The sequence below is a fragment of the Pistacia vera genome, unplaced genomic scaffold (assembly GCF_008641045.1).
Source record: "Pistacia vera cultivar Batoury unplaced genomic scaffold, PisVer_v2 Contig656, whole genome shotgun sequence".
NCBI lineage: Eukaryota > Viridiplantae > Streptophyta > Magnoliopsida > Sapindales > Anacardiaceae > Pistacia > Pistacia vera.
Genome location: NW_022196508.1, coordinates 1,600,849 through 1,615,060, shown reverse-complemented (window position 1 = coordinate 1,615,060; position 14,212 = coordinate 1,600,849). Strand labels below are relative to the sequence as shown.

The following is a 14,212-nucleotide window of genomic DNA, read 5'->3' as shown; positions in this document are numbered from 1 at the left end:
TTGAAGTTTTTTTTTTTTTTTTCCTTTTTCTGTAAAGCTGGTTAATTATTTGTATAATGTATATATTATAAGTTTATGGACATATGGAGGTGAATTTGAGGTGATAAAGAGTGTAAAGTGGCTTGTATGTATTATAAGGTTGTAGACATTCGGAGGTGAATTTGAGGTGGTAAAGAGTGTAAAGTGGCTTGTTTTTGACTGGTTTTTGTTGGATTTTTTTTTTTTTTTTTTTTTGTAGGCTGGTTATTATTTGTATATTGTATATATTATAAGTTTGTGGACATTTTGAGGTGAATTTGAGATGGTTCTGAGTGAAAAATGGCTTGTTTTTTTACTGGTTTTTTATGGAATTTTTTTTTTTTTTTTTGTAAAGCTGGTTAATTATTTGTATATTATAAGTTTGTGGACATTTTGAGGTGAATTTGAGGTGGTAAAGAGTGAAAAGTGGCTTGTTTTTTTATTGGTTTTTGTTGGAATTTTTACTATAAAGCTAGTTAATTATTTGTATAATGTATGTATCATAAGTTTTTAGATATCCTGAGGTGAATTTGAGGTGGTTTTGAGTGAAAAATGACTTTTTTTTTTTTTAACTGTTTTTTTGGGAAATCTTGTGTAAAGCTGGTTAATCATTTGTATACTGTATGTATTATAAGTTTGTGGACATTTTTAGAGAAAGTTATTGAGTTACTCTGTCTCAGGTCATAACTCTTGGAGATCATCAAGGGTTTGGAGTATAGGAAGCACAAGAATTAAAGCTTCATGTTTCAGGTCACCCAAGATAGATTGAATACTAGTCATATTTTTGCTTTATGTATATATTACTGATCATAAATTTATGGCCACAATCAAAGCCACATATTTTTGCTCTATGGAGATTGAATTGGCTTTGATATTTTTGAATGAGAATTATGACAATGACAATTAATTGGCTTTGATATTGTTGAATGAGATTTGTGATAATGACAATGAAGTGATTTTAACTCCATTTTTTGTTCTCACCCTTTAAAACTTGTTGGTTTATTTACCCAGATTGAACACATTTGAATTGCATTCCCATTTTTTTTTTTTTTTTTTTTTTGGTTTCAATTAAAGCGATTGCATTATGGTTTTGGAATATACACTCTTGTTGGGTTTTAATTGATAAATTCAGTCAATTTATTTTGCATCAAACACATGGACAAAATTGTAATATTAACTACTTCAAAATTTTAAAATTTCAATGGTTACTGATTGTTTTTTAGCATTAGGAACAAATTGGTAATTTAAATTTTATACATAGTTGCAGATATATTAGTATTTACATAATTAAAAGGGGTATATTGGTAATTGAATGCATTGACATGACATATAATAATACTAAAAACAATTCCTATCAACGGTTAAGGGCATTTCCATCTTTTAATTACTGTATTTGATGAAATTTACTAACAAAACTTGACGTTTGGGTAGTAATTTGGTATTTTAAAACTTTTTGGGTGGGAAAGTGTCACTAAGGCGAACCTTGGGTGGGGAATAGTGGTTTACTCATTTATAAATGCAAACCACCTTGTGTGGTCGAATGGTTGAATAAGGACTTTTGAGTAGGGGTGTTCAAAAGAACCGATCAGAACTGGAACCTGCGGCTACTCGGGTTTGGTTCGGTTCCTAATCGGAACTGGCCGTCAACGGATAGGTTCTGGTTCCAAAAATCTGGAAACGGTTTGGGTTCCGGATCCTACAGTCAGGAACCGAAACCGAAACTAGAACCATCTTTGTTATAAAGATATATAAACTTACATATATAAACATTATATGTACTTTAAGTTCTTTTGAAGTTGAATTTGTGATTTTCCAACGGATTATTGTAATTTGTAATGTTAAATTCTTAGTTTCCATAAAGTTGAATTGGAGTTGGAATGCCTGAAGGCTTTATAATGTATTTGTAATTTTATTTTTTGTTAACAAGGGCTAGTTTTTTTTGGGGGGGGGGGGGGGGGGGGGTGGGGTGGGTATTTGTAAATTTTTTAGGGTTTTTTGTCATTTTATAAACTTCATTTTCTAGGGTACCTGGAACCGTTGTTATAGGTTTCGGTTCTGGATACCCAGGAACCAAAACCATTGATTTCGATTTCGGTTCTGGTTTCAAATTTCAGAATTGACTATCCAGAACCGATCACCCCTACTTTTAAGTGTATTTCTCAAGAGGTCATAAGTTCAATTCTTTTAATTCCTAATATGAATGGTCATTGGAGGTTTGACTAAAAAAAATAGTATTAATAATATATAAGATACTGATAAATTGTTTTGTGATTATTATGTTATAGGATATATTATTTAAAATTGTCTAATTATCCCCATATGTAAATACTAAAACCCACGAGACGTGGAATTTTTTCAATAATTGTACATGTTATTACTAAGCCGTTTATAACGGTTTTTTTTTTTTTTTTAAATTATATTTAGGAGGCAATTGGTTGGGGGTTATCCCCCATTACCAAGGTAATGCCATCTTATATTACTTAAATTACCACGTTTGGTTATCAAGTACTATAAGATTCTGGTAATCTTCCAAAACCAATAGTAATTATTGTTGGTTATATGGGTGGTAATCTGAATACCACATGTTTCTTAGGTATTTTGAAATTACTTGGTAATTTTATTTTCCTTAAAATTTTACCCCTAATATAACATTTCTAGTAATACAATATTCCCTGAACCAAACACAAGGAATGTTGTATTACTAAAAGGAGGCGTTTGGTTGGGGGTTATCTGAGATTACTGGGGTTAAGTCATCTTATATTATTTGATTACCATGTTCAGTTGTCAAGTAATATAAGATACCGATAATCTTCAAATACCAATAGTGGTCACTATTGGTAATATTGGAGGTGATCTGATTACCTCCATTTTGTTAGGTATTCTAAGATTACCAGGGTTATCTTTTTTTTGTTACAATTCTATCCCTTATCAATAAAAGTTTAGGATAATTATGCCCTTATTTTTGAATTTATTTACATGAATATGACTTTTACTATTTCACCCCAGTTAATTAACTTTTTGGACAAAATTACCCTTAAATTCAAAACAAATTACAGCCCACCTAGGCCACCATCCCCACCCACCTGCTGTCGCCTGTCGCCGATAAGCCGGAACGGCGCACGGAAGGCTGAAAATGGCCGCTGTGCTTTGATATCGCCATTTCCAACCAGATCCGTTGATCTAATCATCAACAGCCAGATTGATGGCCGTTAATAGCAATTTCTATGGCTGTTAACGACCAGATCTGTCATGTCTGGCCATTTCTGGCTAGATCTCTGTCCAAAAATGGCCATACAGTGCGCAAAGGCCATTTCCTGTCTTCCATGTGCCGTTAGGTTGCCGGCTACCGGTGGCCTGCGGTGGTTGCCGGCAGTGGCTGGGTTGGTGGGGGTGCTTTGTTGATTTTTCAAACTTTTATTATGGGGTTGTTTTTGCTAAGTTTTTAAATGTAGGGGGTTATAATAATCAATATTAAAAAATAATATAATAATAATATTTAATTAGAGGACAATTCAGTAATTTAAATAACATACCCACCAATTTATTCCTCCAACCAAACATATTAATATAACATACCCATCAATTAACCAAACACATTTTCCTAAATATTCCCAATAATTTTCAAGATAATATAACTTTCCAGTAATCGAACATATCCTGAACTAAATGCTCTCGAAATGTTATATTAATGGAAAGATAGATTACCTTGAAGATTACTGGGAATGTTTAGGGAAATGTATTTGGTTGGTTGGAATAAATTTATGAGTATGTTATATTAATATGTTTAGGTTGGAGGAATAAATTGGTGGGTATATTATATAAATTAATAAATTGCCTTCCTTTTTAAATTTTAATATAATATTTTTTTTATTATTATTTTTGAATAATTTCTTTTAACCCCCTACATTTCAGATTTAGCTAAAACATCGCAACAACCAAAAAGGTTTAAAACTTAACAAAAACACTCCCACACACCCTAAGCCACAGCTGGTGACGACGACAATGGAGATTTGGCCGTGGAAAGGACAGATTTATGACCATGGTTTCACGGCCAAATCTAGATGTTTTCAGCCATGGATCTGTCGGAAATAGCCTTACAGACTCACGGCTTGCCAAATCTGGTCGGTCGTACGCCATTCCATCGTCGTCAATGACTAGCAGTGGTGGCCAGATTCGGGCATCACCCTTGTGTAATTTTTTTAAAGTCCAGGGGTTTTATATGTTAAAAAATTTGTATATAAGGATAAAATAGTCTATGAATATATTTGTAAGTTAATTTCAAAATAATGTTATTTTTGTTCAACAATATTATTAATAAGGGGTAAAATTATAACAAAAATAATATTACCAAGTAATCTTAAAATATCTAAGAAAATAGAGGTAATCTACCTCCTATATTGCTAAGGGCATCTCCAACCCATGCCATTTTGGTGTAAAAAACACCAAAATGGCGTGGGTTTGGGCTCTAACCCAGCGCTAAGTGCCACGCCAATTTGGTATGGCGCTACAGTGTTGGGCCAAATTTGTTGGTGCCACGCCAATTTGGTATAGCGCTATAGTACTGGGCCAAATTTGTTGCAGCACTGTAGTGCCACACCAAAATGGCGTGGCACTGTAGCGCATTAATTTTTTTTATTTTTTTTATTTTGGTTAAGTTAATTTTATTATTAAATTTTACACCAAAAATCACACCAAATTTGATTATTTGTATTTAATTTAATATGATTATTATTTATAATAATACATTCATAATAATGATATAATTCAAAAAATTATAAAATATTAAAAATAAAACTTTATTCAATGCAAATATTAAACTACAATAAGTCAAAATAAAAATTAACACTAATTTAAAAACTCTAAATCTAAAAAGTTTGAATGGACAACACATTTTTTTGAGCTTGAATGGACAATAGAAGCTCACCATGCTCTTCGAAATACATTAATTGATCATTTGTGGGAAGAACATACTAATTCGGAAAATTAAATTACTATCAATATGAAATTTTACTTTTATGTTGTGTTATTGTTGTCTTTTTTTTTTTTTTTTTTTTTTGGTATCATTTTATATTAGGTGTAATATTTTTTTATATTAAATGTAATGTTTATTTGAATAAATAAATGCTGAATTTTATTAAATTAGTATAATTTTCAAAGTAATTATTATTTAATAAAAATATCATTCCCAATATTTAAATAATATATACAAAAATAATGAGTGAAATAGATTAATTGTTGATTATTACAATAAAATAAAAAGAAAGAGAATATTCTAAAGAATACTTTTTTTGGTGTAATATTTGGTGTAGTGGGTTGGAGATGCAATAGTGTTTTACACTAAAATTTGCACCAATTTGGTACAATAGGTTGGAGATGGTCTAATAGTAATTATTATTAGTTTTGAAAAACTACTGTAATTTTATATTACTTGACAATCAAACGTAGTAATCAAGTAATATAAGATGACATTACCTCAGTAATCTCCTATTACCTCCAATCAAACACATCCTTATTAATAAAATTTCAGGATAATAATGCTCTTATTTTATAATTAATTTATAAAATTTTCCATTACAATTTTACCTCTAATTAATTAATTATTTTAGATGGATGACTTGGTGTTCGAGCTCTCTCGTGAGCACCAAATCATCCATCTAAAATAATTAGTACGCAAAGTATTATTGAATCCACTTTATTCTTCTTCACGTACACTTTGATGCTAGGCCATGCAATTCCCCTGATACCCTTCTCTAAACCTCCTAGTTTGTTTAGTGTCTTGTCAGATTATAATGTTTAGTTGTCAAGTAATATAAGATTTCGTAATCTTTCAAAACCAATAATAATTATTGTTGTTTATATAGGTGGAAATTTGAATACCATCACTTTCTATTTTTCTTTTTCTTCTTCGTCTACAAAACCATTTTCCTATTTTTCTCTTTGTTCTTGAGCCGCCGTTGTCTCCTCTACCTCTGGACCACCTTGACTCATCGGATGATTTGCTGGAGCGTTTTCTTGGACAACCTTAGAACAGCCGTTGTCGTTGGAGTCTAGGATTTGGATTGAGGTTAGGTTTTCATCATCTTTGTGAATATCAATCATGATTTTGTGTAATGAATCTTTAGGATCAAATATTGGTCAAAGATAGGGAACTTTTATTATCGGAAATATCAGAGAAATCGAAAGTGTTTTATCGGTCATTTTTTGAGTATATTGCTCGATTAAGTGATTTTGAAGGGAGGGGGTCGTTTTTAATTTTTCAAAACTTAAACAAACATCCATTAATTATAATATTACTTACATATGTTTAAATATTTTCAGTTTAACCCGTTTTACATGTTTAATGATTTCTAATTACACCATGTCAGTTTTTCTAATTTAAAAAAAAATTGTAAAATTTTTTCAGGATTATTTTTTCAAATTCAAACTTGGAAGGTCTGGCGAGTTAAATTTCGTCTGAGTTCTGTGGATATCTACATCAACGAGTTTTTCATCTCCAAAACCAAGATTCAAACATGGAAGCCACTATCCAGTGACATGAGGATATGAGATAAGCAAAAGGACGTAAGAATAGGCTCAGACCGCACAATACGCATGTTTGAGTAGTCAGGCGTCGCTTTTTAGTCTTTTTGACGAAGTAAAGTTGAGTGGAATACAGATGTTCGTCTCTGGTTGGCCAGGTCTGCATTAGCAACATCCAAATGTTTGACTAACCAGTTCATATGAAGATTAATTAACATATTAAGACCTTTATTTAATTACTTAATTTGGCATCCAATCATACTTCCAAAAATTGATTAAAGGTTAGTCTTTGGAGCAACTGCCGAAGTTCAAATTATTATTATTATTATTATTAAGATCATTCGGCATGTCTCATTTATGTACAAGTCAATTTTATTTACACGGATGATTTTTTATTTATTTATTTTCAAATGATCGAATAAATCCAAATCCCATGACACTGTACATGTCAAAATTCCAAATGAAATTAAGATTTCTTTTTAAAAAAATAAAAAAGCTTTTTCATAAGAGGGTATTGATATATATTCTTTTAAACGGTGAGAGGTTAGTCGGGTGAACTTTGTGGTTTGCTTATGCAAATATTTACGGGGTTTAGTTTTGAGTTTAAGTTTGTAAACTGAGCTCGAGAGATTTCTGACTTAAAAAAAAAAAAAAAACTCTATAAATTCCTTATAAAATCCCATAATTCAATATAATTTATAGAAGAAATTAATAATTTGTAATTGTTAATGAATTGAAAGCATGCGGTTTCAAGTATAAGTGAAAACAGAGAAGTAGTTGGAAACAAGAGATGTTAAAGAGAAAAACTTCAGTATTTTTGGCAATCAGTAGACATAAATAACTAACATACAAGCCTTAGATCCTAAAGTTTAGGACCAGAATAATAGCTGTAATTATCCAGATACAAAATATAAAAACCAATAATTATGAGAATCCATTATCTATCCGCTTAAATTTAATCTTAATTAATGCTAAATTATATTTTCTCAACAGTATGAACTTAGTTCAATGAAAATATTTTTTAATTAATAGTTATATTTTCAAACAAAAAAGAAAAAAGAATAAGGGGGATCCATTATCTATCGGCTTATATTTAATCTTAATTAATGCTAAATTCGACATTAAAAAATTTAATAACAACCGTTGAATACGAAGGGTAATTATTAAAAATATTAAGATATAGTTAGGCAGCTAGCTAAATGCTGCAAATTATTACACATAGTTTCGACATCCGGTATTTGATGCGAAGACTTCAATGATTCCTTGCAATATGTCGTCATGTTTCCACACTTTTTTGTTTCATTAATCTTTGAGATTTCCTAAGTGCAATTCTCCTATTACTTTCCACTTAAGATTTCACCATGGTTATCAACATCATCATCTTAATTTTCATAAGAATTACAGAGTTTTAATTTCTCCTTCTTCTATAAATATAATGGACTCAGTTTTGGACAATTTCATATGATCATAATTCTCTTTCTTCTGAAATCTGAAATTATGAACACCAACTTTCTTGATAGTCATCTTCCACTGTACAAGCTTTTTGCTTGTCTTCTCATCATTTCAATTCTTCCTTCCTTTGTTCTTGGAGAGTGCACATGTGATATTGAAGAAGAAGACCGCGACAAGACTCAGGCACTCAAATACAAACTTGGAGCCTTCGCCTCGATTCTTGTTGCAGGAGCTATTGGAGTTTGTCTTCCGATTCTGGGAAAATCCTTTGAAGCTTTACGTCCGGAAAAGAATATTTTCTTCGTGATCAAGGCCTTTGCTGCAGGAGTTATACTATCAACTGGGTTCATCCACGTTCTTCCTGATGCGTTCGAGAATTTGACATCGCCATGTTTGAATGAAAATCCATGGGGAAACTTCCCTTTTACAGGATTTGTTGCGATGATGGCAACGATTGGAACTCTGATGGTGGATGCTTCTGCAACTTCTTACTACACCAAGTCTCACTTCAATAAGTCTAAGCCCGGAAAATATCCTGGAGATGAAGAGATGGTTCAACCGCATGAAGATCATGTTCATGTTCATACTCATGGAACTCATGGACACGCTCATGGTGCCATCCCTTCGGCTGATTCAGAGCTTCTTAGACATCGTATCATATCTCAGGTTTGATTTTGAATCTGTTAACATTACTATCATATCATATGGTTATACTTATGATATGAAACTTTATGATAGGTTTTGGAGTTGGGAATTGTAGTGCACTCAGTGATAATAGGGATTTCATTGGGTGCATCCGAAAGTCCAAAAACTATAAGGCCTCTGGTAGCTGCCTTGACTTTCCACCAGTTCTTTGAAGGCATGGGGCTGGGAGGTTGTATCGCTCAGGTATTATTTAAACTTACATGAGATCAGAATCCTGGTCCTTCAATTTGACCCTTTGGTTTCCCAAGAAACATATCTGAATTATTATAATTGGTTTGATTTATGTAGGCAAAATTCAAGTCTGGAGCGATTGCAATTATGGTGTTGTTCTTCTCATTGACAACCCCAGTTGGAATAGCGATCGGGATAGGAATATCAAATGTGTACAAAGAGAATAGTCCCACAGCTCTAATTGTTGAAGGGATTTTTAATGCAGCATCAGCTGGGATCTTAATATATATGTCACTTGTGGACCTTCTTGCCGCTGATTTCATGAACACAAAGGTTCAAACCAATACTGGGCTTCAAATTGCAGTCAATATTTCTCTTCTGCTTGGTGCTGGCTGCATGTCTGTACTGGCCAAATGGGCTTAAACCCTAGCTCTGTTTTTTTTTTTCTGTACACTTTTTTGTTTTTTCAATTTTATCAGTTGAATGGTGTACTTTAAACTTAGTGGTCAATTGAGATTATCGTAATAATTAACTACACATGGACCATGGGCGAAGTGGTTGAATTAATAATCCACTAAATTGTTGACTCAAGACTTAAAAATTTATGACTTTTAGAGGAAAGGTTTTAGTGGCTGTCAGAGGCGTTTCAGGTGGCCTTACGGTGGAGATCGGTAACCTTATGTAAGCAATTGAGATTATACGACATTACTGTTTGGTTTAGATTCAAGCATCACTTCCAATTTTCCTTCATTTTCAACACAGCGATCTTAAGGCAATTACATCCATATGTATTGTAGAGCATAAAGATCATCATGTATCACTCCTATAAATTTGAAACAACGACAGAAATTAAATCTTCAAAAAGAAAGACCGCCATAAACACAGTTATCGGAGGGAAATAACAACTGATCCATTTATTAAATTGAGAAAGTAGGGAGAAATTTGAAACAATAAAAGATTATAAATCAAATACATGAAGATTTATCGAGCCAAACTTTGATTAGGGATGTTAGGGTTTCGAAGGAGAAAATGAAACTGAAGCGATCTATGATTCTTTATTTTTTTTCTTCTCACTTATCGGGGTTTGGGGATGAAATATTTTTAGCGCCGGATAGGCGTACTGGGCACCCAGTTGAGGTTGGCAGACGGTGTTAAAAATGCGCACTTCAGTTGGAGATGTGTGGCTTAGATAGTTAGATTATAGGGTAAAAGAGGAAATACACACTAATTCAATTAACATCCATAATTTACAGAAATTTAATTTTTAACATAAATACTGTCTTTTACAATTTATATAAGAGTGATTTGTTTGAAGAATCCATAAAATGACTTAAAGGAAAATAGATATTATGAATAACAAATTCATACAAGTACCAATTCATTGCCTATATATACATGATAAATTCTAGAATTTATTTATTTATATAATAATTCATTAGTTATTATAATAATATCACCTGTTGATATAAAAATTTGCACCAATAAGAGAATTTTGATCGACCTTGGTGGGATTAGAATAAATGTGCGCGTGATTACGAATTATCAGCGAAAGACAAGTATTGAATGCAATAAAGTAAATAACAATGAGAATAAAAAAAAAAAAAAAGATTATAATTGATCCGAACTGTAATTTTGATATTCTCACGATTGGGCACTGTAATTGCGCAAAGATTGTTGTTGATCTAGTCATTCCCACAATATCTGGGATCTGAAGTTATATGAAAATTGATTGAATGATCATTTGAGTTGTTCGTGACTAGCTTGTGTTAAGTCGAGTTATATGTTGACGAACTTATACTAGATTGGACAACTAGTAGAATCAGACTAATTCTAGGTCGAGCTACACCCTCGCGGTTGCCCGAGCTTGATGGAAAAATCACACACAACACCACCTTTAATTAAATTATTATTCATTATTTTTTTCAGTGATTTAAGTCCATATACTCTATATTTCGAATTTTATATCAATTATCTTTCTATGTCTTTAAATCTTTATAATTATACTTTTTATTATATGTTTATAATCTAAATCAATGAGATAATTAATTAATTGTAAAAGAACTATATATTGGATATAAAATAAATATTTCATTGTAAAAATATATATTTATAATCTAAATCAATAGGATATTTTAATAAATATTGTAAATAATGAACCTAATGAGTAATGTTAGATCCACAACACAATCTCACAATCTTTGACGTGATAACTCATCATTGGTTAGCTCGTAAAATAGGTCCCACCTATTTGTATGAGTCCGTCTGCCCATTTACGAGCTAACCAATGAAAAATTATCACGTTAAAAGATATGAAAGAAGATTGTAATATTGAATTGTAGATCTAATATTACTCAGTCTTCTAACCATTCAAAAATTTGAGAAGCTAAACAATATCAATCACATCTCTCAATTTTCTGACTTTGGTCCTTGTTATTTACTTTATTTAGTTCATATTTCCTTTCATAAATTATTACTAAATTTCACTACTAAAATTATAACAATAAACTGAATTATACATTAACATCAATTTGGTACCTTTGATCCTATGTTCTCCATAACATCATCAATGAAGCAACCCAATGAAGAGAACGAAGATCCACCCTCCATCAAAGCCTTTCTACTCTTTTCACTGCTCCCCATCCTTTCTTTATCTCACCATCACCTTTCATTAATTTCTTTATTCCTTTTCCTATATCTTCTGCACTCACTATTGTTAGATAATCCCAGAAACTCCTTTATATAGTCCATTTTAATCTCAACCGCTAATCCCAACTCAATCACCATCTCAAAAGCGTTGAATTGTTGACAACATACATAGGCCACGTCGCAATTGGAACACCAAACCATACGCTCTCCAACACTGAATTCCCCCCGCAATGTGATACAAACCCTCCGATCGCCTCGTGGGCCAAGATGACACTTGTGGAGCCCATCCGATCACCTTCCCAATCTTAGCCGTTCGATCGAGAAATCCTTCGGGTAACACGTCCGTCAACTGTGTAATCACTAGGGTAACCAATATGACCCTTCGATGGAGGTTGACGTAAAGACCACAAGAATCCATGCCACTGCGCTCAAGCGCAGAAGCTATCTCTTTCACTGATCTTCATCAAAGCTTCCCGTGCTCCCGAAGCATAGAAACACAACTGAAGACCGCGGTTGATCATCAAGCCATTCCATGATCTCGATTTTGTAATGACCCACCTGATCTTGTTCATTGCCATCATCCTGAGATTCAAAACGGGTCCGACAGTATATACAGGTGGGACGTTGATCATCTTACCGTCAGAGAAAGACTTGACCGCATACGATTCCAGCTCCATGAATGTATTCACAAAAATACCCTTCATCCTCTAAGCCTCCTCGCTTGTTCAAAGAAAACAGTAGACCAATCTTTATCTAACAACACGGCCGGCAAAACTCTGACTGGAACTGAGTAACAAGACTCGGTACTTCCAACTCAGTCTCCGAGTCATTCAAGTCAGTGAGTAGCTTCTTCTGTTCCAAAAGAGCTTGCGCGTAAAATTTCAAGCCCAGAAAAGCGGCACTCGAGGTGTAGAAAACAAGCTGGAACTCCAAAATTATTCGCAACCTCGATCATGCTCGTGCAGAACATGTCGAGAACGAACGCGGCGAGTCGAGGTGAATCATCGGAGGCTGACTCGGCATGAACAAGCTTAGCGACGGCTTCTTGGACGTTGGGTTTGTGGCTTTCGATGAACGAATTGGAGGAGCTAATCCGAGAAGATGATTTTGGAGGGGAAGGATCAACGTTTGGGAGGCGAATGATGTTGATGTTATTGTCAAGTGAGTGAAGGTAGGGATTGACTTTGGTGTCGACGGGTCGCTGCATGACGAGGACGGTGATTGAGAGGCAGTGGTCGCGTTCGAGGAGGAGCTTTGCCAGCTCGACCGTCGATCTCAGGTGGCCGACGCCTGGTGAAGGGATGAACACCAGCTCAGCTTTCTTCATCGTTTTTAACATTTTGTTATAAATGGTAAAGCCAATGAAAATTTGTCAATTATATAAGAAACCAGATATTACGTGACGTGCAGTGGCTTGCGACCATTAATGAATAAATTATAATAAAGTACTAAAAAAATCAAATTGGAGATAATAATTAATTATAACCTAATCTAGATTAATTTATAATTAAGTGTATAAATTTCAAATTAATAAATGGGCAGGTGCTGACTTGCACTTGAGTGACATGACTATAAAATATGAATCGAAAAAGTAAAAAGAAAAAGAAAAAGAAAAATAAAACTTTTTCCCTATCGAGTATTAAGGTTTCTTTTTGTCAGAAAAACTTTTAAATATTAAATTAAATCAATGTAATATACATATGATTTTCATAATTCAATTATTAAAATTGTTTAAAACATATATATATATATATATATAAAGCTGAATACTCATGCAAGTTGTTCGCCAGGTGACACATTTTGTAACTTGTAAAATTGTCTTATTTTGACACATAGAATTTGTGATTGTTATGTGGTTGAATTTTATTGGTGATGTTGTAGAAGATATTAATTGCTGAATCGGTATTCCAAGTCCAAAGGTAAAATTGGTTTAGGGTTGCTCTCTTTCGCCACGTTAGATATGTGGTTTAATGAGATATTCTTAACTCTAAAATTCATGAATACCTGTGCTGGTTGTTCTCCATAAATACCCATGCAGATTGTTCGCCCTGTGATATACTCTCTCTGTGTCTTTTTAAGTGATATTTTAAGACTTTGCACAATTTTTAAGAAAACAAATTTCTCTCTCCTCATACTGACTCTTTCACTGAAATTACAGTGGGAAAATTTTGATTCTCCGGCTGCTCTTCACCTGCATTTGAAAAAGAAAGAGAGAGAGAAGATAAGGGGTAGAGATGGAGAAAGAGAGAGCGGAGATGAGGGCAGAGAAAATTGGAATACAAAGGACAGGAGAATTCATCGAGGAAGAGAGAGAGGATAGAGTAGTCAAACGACTTTTATTTTGGCAAAAAAATACTTTCCTAAAACGTCTATTAAAATGAAACGGAGGGAGTATTTTGAAAGATCTAGAATTGCTTAATTTTGACACATTAAATAATCAAATTGCTATGTCTTTACACATTAGGTTTGTATTTATTGTGTCTTCTATAATTAATATTTATTAATAATAATAATAATATAGGTATATTACATTAACATTGCAAGGATGTGAATTAATAATAAGTGTATTGGATTGCTAATACTTTTTTGCATTGTATTGACATTAGAAACTTGTCTTATTGAATTTGTATTTTTTATTTATGGTCATTTTTTATTGTTTTTCGATGGACTTATTCTGAAAGAAGTGATTCAGTCGGTGCAA

At 32.9% G+C, this 14,212-nt stretch overlaps 2 protein-coding genes across 2 annotated transcripts; one reads left to right on the top strand and one right to left on the bottom strand.

Moving 5' to 3' along the window:
* Window positions 1–7,867: 7,867 nt before the first annotated feature.
* Window positions 7,868–9,409, top strand: LOC116112064 (zinc transporter 1-like). Its single transcript, XM_031398250.1, has 3 exons — window positions 7,868–8,655; window positions 8,728–8,877; window positions 8,983–9,409. Exons 1-3 carry the CDS (start codon window positions 7,999–8,001, stop codon window positions 9,286–9,288), a joined length of 1,113 nt encoding a protein of 370 aa, XP_031254110.1. The 5' UTR covers window positions 7,868–7,998; the 3' UTR covers window positions 9,289–9,409.
* A 2,937-nt stretch (window positions 9,410–12,346) lies between these two features.
* On the bottom strand, window positions 12,347–12,838 carry LOC116112149 (putative UDP-glucose flavonoid 3-O-glucosyltransferase 3). Its single transcript, XM_031398328.1, has one exon. It carries the CDS (start codon window positions 12,836–12,838, stop codon window positions 12,347–12,349), a length of 492 nt encoding a protein of 163 aa, XP_031254188.1.
* Between the last annotated feature and the right edge of the window lie 1,374 nt (window positions 12,839–14,212).